The 8,071-nt window shown below is 35.0% G+C and overlaps 2 protein-coding genes across 2 annotated transcripts; both read right to left on the bottom strand.

The window, feature by feature from the left end:
- Window positions 1–2,224: 2,224 nt before the first annotated feature.
- LOC124393320 (odorant receptor 131-2-like) lies at window positions 2,225–3,172 on the bottom strand. The gene has a single exon (XM_046861063.1). It carries the CDS (start codon window positions 3,170–3,172, stop codon window positions 2,225–2,227), a length of 948 nt encoding a protein of 315 aa, XP_046717019.1.
- A 2,534-nt stretch (window positions 3,173–5,706) lies between these two features.
- LOC124393312 (odorant receptor 131-2-like) lies at window positions 5,707–6,645 on the bottom strand. The gene has a single exon (XM_046861048.1). The coding sequence runs from the start codon at window positions 6,475–6,477 to the stop codon at window positions 5,707–5,709; it is 771 nt and encodes a 256-aa protein (XP_046717004.1). The 5' UTR covers window positions 6,478–6,645.
- Window positions 6,646–8,071: the final 1,426 nt, after the last annotated feature.

Here is an 8,071-nt window from a genome sequence, read left to right as displayed (position 1 = left end):
TTTGTGGACTCCATTGTGACTGTATAACCATTAGATAAATGCAGAAAACAGTTATAAAAAATACTTTCCTTAAATACAGTGCATATAGATTCTGGATCCAAGATGGCGGCGTGGCAGTAGCTTGCAGCGGCCGCTCCAGACCCAAAATGGTGTTACTTTTACTTTGTAGCCCGCCTTAAGCAACACATGGACGTCGGAGCAACTGGTGTCCCTGTGTACAACCGCAAAACCCTCAAAGAACTTAGAAATAACCCAAACAACATAATAAATGATGACCTGCGGCAGAAGCTACACGGCCTCCAGACCTCGGCGTCGCCTGCGGCAGATGGACGGAGGAGGGGGAATCGACAGCGCTGTGCAAGGAAGCGGAAGCACCAAAAGGCGAGCAGGTACTAATGCTAGGCTAAAAGCTAACCCTAGCCGGCCCGATCTACCATCTCTACTGCTTTTTCGCTGGACAATAAATTGGCGTATGCAGGGTGAAGCCCCACCCCCACCTCGGGTACTCAGACCACATCTCTGTCCACCCAGCAGGTGTTCAAGACCAGCTCGAAAGCAAGTGAGAACCTGGCCAGCAGGATCCAGGTCTGCTCTCCAGGACTGCTTTGAATGCACCAACTGGGACATGTTCAGGGAAGCTGCAACCAATAGCGATTTCATCAACTTGGAGGAGTACACGACCAGCTACATCGGCAAGTGCATTGATGATGTGACCAATTCCAAGACCATCACCACACGGCCCAACCAGAAGCCGTTGATGGCCGCCAAGGTGCGTGCGCTGCTAAAAAAAAGAGACTCCGCCAGAGCAGAGGACAAGGCAGCCTTGAAAACAGCAAGGGCCATACTGTCCCGTGCCATCAGGGAGGCAAAGCACGCACATGCCAAGAGAATCCACGGCCACTTCCAGGACAGTAAAAACACCGGCGCATGTGGCAGGGCATCCAGGCGATCACGAACTACAAGACAACATCACCTGCTTGTGACCGTGACGCCTCCCTCTCAGATGTGCTGAATTACTTCTATGCCCGGTTCGAGGTGCAGAACAACATGGTGGCGAGGAAGACCATCCCTCCTACCAATGACCGGGTGCTCTGTCTAACCACAGCTGAAGTGAGGAAAACTCTATGCAGAGGTAACCCACAGAAGTCTGCTGGACCAGACAACATTCCTGGCAGAGTGCTCAGGGAATGTGCACAACAGCTAGCGGATGTCTTCACCGACATCTTCAATATCTCCCTGAGCAGTGCCACTGTTCCTACATGCCTCAAGACGACAACCATCATTGGAGCCAACAACCTGTCTCAGAATGTGGACAAAACGAAAGAGATGGTTGTTGACTTCAGGAGAACACAGACCATTCTCCACTAATCATTAATGGATCCTCAGTGGAGAAATTCCTTGGTGTTCACTTAGCGGATAACCTTACCTGGTCACTCAACACCAGCTCCATCACCAAAAAAGCCCAGCAGTGTCTCTACTTCCTACTTCAGCTATATATGGTTGAAATGACAATAAAAGCTACTCGACTTGATATATTATCAAAAGTCTGGAATTAGCTCTTACACAATTGTTGCTTTCTATATCTTTGTTTTCAGCCCTAACCATATTTGTGTCCATAACAAAACTAGTATGAATAAATGTGTTTACCTATTACATATTTGTCTTCAAAATTAATCTCAGGTGGAGGATATCACTAATTCATGCTGTGATTTTGGCAAGGTGTTAATGATCATTCTAATTGCTGCATGTCTTTATGTAGACTTTCATGCCTAAATATTCATTTAAACAAAATCTTTGAAAAAAGAAACTGAGTATTTTGTAAGACCCTATAAAAAAGTTAACCCTATAAAATCAAAACAAGCATTGCATTTAAACTAATATTTTTACCTTATTCAATTATATAAAATGGAATAATTTGCAATGAAATTATATGCCTTTATTCTAATGTTTTTTTCTCCATATTTTATTTTACATCTGTCTTCAATTTAATGAAACAAGATATTATTCTGTGATTGTGTTTTAATTCGACTCTACCTTAACACTAAATACTCTGAAAGAGAAATATTTATTTAATAAAAAAAACTAATTCAATAAAAATGAATTTAAAATAAAAATACAAAAATTTAATACTTTGCAATGAAATAATATGCCTTAATTAGTGTACTATAGTGTTTCTCCATGTTTTATTTTATTTCCATCTTCAATTTTTGTAACAAACAAGATATTATTTTGTAATTGTGTTTTTGTCTGATTCTACCTTAACAATAAATAGTTTCAACAAGAAATTTTTATTCAAATGTTTGACAAATGTCTGATCTCGAATACCATAAATTAGTGGACTAAGCAGGCGTGGTACAATGTTTGTTATCAAGTAAGCATAGTAACTGATCTTTGTCCATTGAGTTGGCATAATCCGAACAAAAATAAAGTCTAACACAGGAGGAGTAAAGGACAGCATACAAAGCAATTGCTGTACTCCATGCAACAGGATTGTGTTCTTGGCTTTTGTAGTAGGTTCTTTGTCACCTGACATCTTTCTGGCTGCAATCAGCACTTTACAATAAGTGAAGATAAGAACAATCCACACAAAGGATGTGTACATTGCCTGTGTTATTTGCTTTCTTTGATCATGATAAACAGTGTTGTACAGATATGATGATGAGCAGATTGTAACAGTGTTGAAAATAAACAAAGGAAAAAGGATGGCGGAAATAATCAAGTCTGTCAGAGGAGGAATAAGTCCAACACCCCATATTAAAACAATAAGAATAAATGTTCTGTGCACTGTACAGATTTGAGAATGATGCAGTGGTCTACAGATTGCAATGTAACGCTCTATTGCCATGGCTGCCAAGTTTAGTGGTGTGTTCTTCTGAGTGGCTGAAGCTATGATTAGTAATACACAACAAGAAGAAATGCTTACATTCCTCCATGTATATACCATTACAAGGAGAGCCACAGAGACACCAACCATAATCATATCATTGATAACCAAATGTATGTATAAAATGTATCTTGGATTGTTATAGAAAACTGAGCTTTTAAAGAAAGTAAAAACAAATGATCCATTGATACAAAGAATAATGCACCCAAGAAGAACACTTACAAATATTTTGCTGACAATTTCCTCATAGGTTTCCTGCCTATTTAATCCATTAATAGATGAGTTCATTTCCTGAAAGAACTCAGCAAACTGTACTCAAATTTAAACTAATTTATATTTGTATGAAGATGAACTAAACTAACTAAATTACAATAATTAAACAAGCAAACATTAAATCATAAGTAAACAGTTTTGGATATATTCAAAGATTAAAAGAACAAAAAAAGATTAAAAGACTCTAGTTCAGGTACCTGATTCTAAAGCTTCAGTGAGAAACCAAGTGTTTTATAAAGTTTAAATACGTGGTATGTTTGGGAGGAAGGGAGGTCTGCGTAAACTCTTAAGACGTGTTAAATTCCCAGGAGATCAGCAGTATAAAAATATATTTTATTATTATCCCTGAGTATACAGTTAATGCATATACTTGTAAATAAATATAAAACATCTAATTAATTAAAAAAGATACATTTATATTATGCTTAACATTTATGAAAAGTGTGGTACCCACACTTGTAACACTCAGGGTGCTTTGCAAAATTTACAAGCACAGAAAAGTCTTCAAGTGTTTTTGGTAAATCACAAGCTGTGTAATTTAAAGAATAAAAAAAAAAATCAGGTGAGGGAATAATTGTTTATAATATTTTTTTATTTTTTTTATAAAAAGTTATAACTAGAATTAACTTGTTCCACATTATTTAAATCTAATTATAAAGCATAAAAATGTGCAATAGGCAATAAATAATTTAATTAAACATCATTATCATTCGCAAATATCTGTGGTATACAGTGATATACTGTAAAGTGTCTACACATCCCTGTTAAACGTTTTTTTTTTTTTTTTTATGTAAAATATTTACATTAAACGTTCAACCATGCCAGGATCTTTTCTTGCATTTAATTTGAAATTGCAGAATATAATTGCACGTGTGCAATTTTATAATTGTGAATGTAGCAGAATACACCAGTGTTGAGAATTAACCAATCACATGCAAACATATGTTAAATATAAATTAGTATACACTTGCCATCATTAACAAACACTAAAGAATGTATAGCTGTTTTATTTCATTTGAAGTTCCATCTTTAAAAACCATGGGCTGTAAAGAGGTTACAACATAGTCACAGGATTTAATGAAAAAAAAAAATCAATCAGGAAGGGGTCACAAAAAATTCCCAAATCATTGTATTGTGAAATGTAAAGACAATAATCACAGGAGATTTGATGAAACAAATGAATAACAATAAATAAAATAAATAATCAAAATAACACCAGCTCCATGGAGCTAGAGGTGGCAGCTGGTTGCTTTGGGTCTACTTTACTTGGGTACTGGGGTTTTAATCAGAGTTAAGGGAATAACAAATAGTTTTAAAATACCAATCAATTTTGCTCTAAAACCTTAAGGCTTGTACAAAAAAAACCAGACATTGTTACAGTAACAAAGCTTGTAAAAGTAAAATTGCAAACCCTGCTACTAAATATGTCTGTCTGACACTTACTGACACTTACTCAAAATATTTAAATTCTGTGACAATATCTAAAGGTGCTCCAACAAAATATGCACATTTATGCAACCAAATTCTTTTTACTTTATTCCCTAAAATAATTGTAATTTTTCCGTTTACTCTCTAGGTTACAACATAAAAACCTGCCCTGGGTATGTGGAATTTTTACCTACTATAAGTAGAAAAACATCTAATTGCCTTCAAGCTTCTTATCGTGGAGGTGAGTGCCTTTGATTGCTTTTGATAAACACAAAAATGTGCCCAGTGGCCTTTAAAACTCACACACACACACATTAAATAATGTAATTATGATGTGGCTATTTCTAATTTACACCGATCGTAAGAATCTGTAATACCTTATTTTACCAAGAGAGGAAACTAAAGACAAGCACACTGGTCCATCACCCAATTTTGGTGTTTATTTACCAGCCACAGACTTTTCCTGCCATTGACAAATTTTCCAAACAAGTGAACCAATCTGAAATAGCTCAGCATATGAAATTGTGGACTTCTGATCCAAAGGTCATGGGTTCAAATCCCACACAACCAAGCTGCCACTGCTGGGCCCTTGAGCAAGGCCCTTAACTATTAATTGCTCAGCTGTATTTGTAAATTGTTCTGGATAAAAGCAGCTGCAAAATGTAACATCATACTGTAATCTATCAGTAAGGAGATTGTGTGTTGCTTTAAATTTAATACATCTGGGAACCTAATGCCACCAAAAAAACAGCAAAATATTGTTCCAATTTACACCAGAACAGTCGAATAGCCTTATAATTCTATAATTATAATTATAAAAGCCTTATAATTTGGCCCATCTTAAGCTTGTCATTTCCAGACCACTGCATACCAATTTAATACAATGCGAAATGTTAAAACTTTTACATAGATGATGGCGGTAATTATATGATTATTACAATGGATCACTATTGGTGAATAAGAATGTATATAAAAGAGAAATGCTCATTTAAAAAAATTACAATAATCTACTTTATTTTTAACCCATAATAATAATAATAATAATAATAATAATAATAATAATAATAATAATAATAATAATAACAATAATACATCTTCACAGCATGACATAAAATATTAGTTTAAATATCTTCCTCTTGCCCATATACTCTTGTGCTGGATTTACACTGAACAATTATAAAGTACCTCCTCAGATACCTGCAGAACTTTTGATCACGGACTCCGTATATGATTGGACTTAGAAAACGTGGCATGATGTAAACAATGAGATAGTTAGCATAACGGATCTCCAGAATACGCCCAGGGAAGATCATGTTTAGGATGACCTCAACACTGGGAGAAATATAAGAGAGCATACACATGAGAAGTTGAACTCCATGAAGCAAAATAGTGTTTCTTGCCTTTTGGATTGATGTTTTCTCACTAGAAATGGCCCGGGCTGCAAACAGAATCTTTAGGTATGTGTAGATTAGTGTGAGAAAGACCAAAGAGAAATAAATTGCATCAAAGGCCTGCCTCTTGTACAGAAGCACTGGGTCTTTAAAGATGTTTTGGCGCAGACACATCACAGAACTATGGAAGAAGCCGATTGGTTCCGTAGCCAGGGTTATAAAGAGGTCAGTGATGTCAGGTACTACACAGATAAACCAGATAAAGCCAATGAAAAAATAAGTGCGCTGTACAGTGCAAATCTGAGCATGACGTAAAGGTTCACATATGGCAATGTAGCGCTCAATAGCCATCCCAGCTAGGTTTACAGCTGTGTTTCGTGTGGTAAATACAGCCACGAGAATAAAAAAACAGCAGACAGATACATTGATGGAATAGTAAATGTAACTTACTATGAACAGGGCCACTGTGACAGTCAGCTGCACTGCATCATTTATTACCATGTGAATAAAGAGAATATAGCGAGGGTCCCCATAAAATATTTGGTTACTGAAGAAGGTAGCCAGTACACTACCATTGATGTAGCTCAGGATAAGCCACACTCCCACCAAAATGAAATTCTTTGTAAATGCAGTGCTGAATGTGTCTCGTACCAGATTTCCAGTTGAATTCATTGTTTAAGGCTTATGTCCTAGAATCAAAAAGCATGACTTTACTTTAGTCTAATTCTCGTATCATACACAGAATCAGTAAAAAAAAAAAAAAAAGTTACATAAAAAAATAGTAGATAATCACAAATTAAATGTTTGCAGCAAAATTACTTAATTAAATACATACTTACCATGTATAAATCACTTATCATATGTGTTTGCAGTTACATTCCAGCAATATGTAAAGATTACATACTACATATTTTACAATCTTAAATGTGGAGATATTTAGTCTTTGAATAATGCATGCAGTATTTTAATGTATTCAAAATTCAGACATATTTTAATGGTGCAGGGTATCATCAGAATATAAAAAAAAAAAAGTTTAAAAGTACATTATTAAAGCTTTTATTTCTGTTAATATATATCCCTAGTCTACATTATTGTCTTTGTTAACTTTGTAGCTGTAATTGTAATGTTTTCCATAAATAAATCATATTCAGTTGGGAAATGTTGCAAAATTGCAAGATTAATATTACTACAAAATCAGATGACAATATTATTATACAATACAATATTGTCAAAGGTATTATACACTCTTATTATACAAATTAGTTACTGCAATAGTCTAGATCCAATTTTATGTGTAAATTATTCTGCAGGTATAATGATTCTCCTGTTAATCCTCAAAGTAATAACACTTACCTGACACCTTCTGGATGGTAACTGTTTTGGTGAACATTTTCTTTTATAGATGTCGTCTGCATAGCTAATTATTTTTAGTGACATCACACATCACAGAACTGTTGTTTTGTTGAAATACCACAGGGTTTGACATGTTAAACATTGCATAATATTCAATTATATGCTGCACTTTCATATTGTTGTAATCATAAAGATGTTTTGCTTTTTCTAGAGCAAATAATAATAACAGTTAGTTAATGTATGTTTTATAAAAGCTTTCCGCTCTTGAGGTGCTTTTTACAGCCTGAAATTATTGTTTGTGTTTTTTCTGATTTACTTGTGCCTTCAGTAAGTGAAAAGCATGTTCAGTTAAGTTAAAGTCAAGTGACTAAATTAGCCCTTTAATAGCATTTCATTTCATAAATTTTTTTCTGGGTTGCTTTTGTGGTATGTGTTGGGTCATTTTCCAACAGTATTATGAAGCACTGTTCTAGCAGTTTTGCAGTATTTGAGTGAATCTGGAAAGAAAGTATATGCATCAGAATTCATCCTAATCCTTTTACTAGCAGTCACATTTTTAATTAAAAAACAGGGGTTTGTCTTTTCTGTAGGTTTTTTTTTTTAAATAAGCTATTCACTATCAACTTAATTACACAGTCTGTGTGTTTTTCTTTTTTGATGACTATGTGATGGTGCAGGTGCATTGTGGTTTTGTCTGATAAATGTAATGTAGTGTCTAAATGCAAACTGTAGTCCTGAGTCA

The sequence above is a fragment of the Silurus meridionalis genome, chromosome 1, assembly GCF_014805685.1.
Source record: "Silurus meridionalis isolate SWU-2019-XX chromosome 1, ASM1480568v1, whole genome shotgun sequence".
Taxonomy (NCBI): Eukaryota; Metazoa; Chordata; class Actinopteri; order Siluriformes; family Siluridae; genus Silurus; species Silurus meridionalis.
This window is presented reverse-complemented; position numbering and strand designations above follow the sequence as displayed.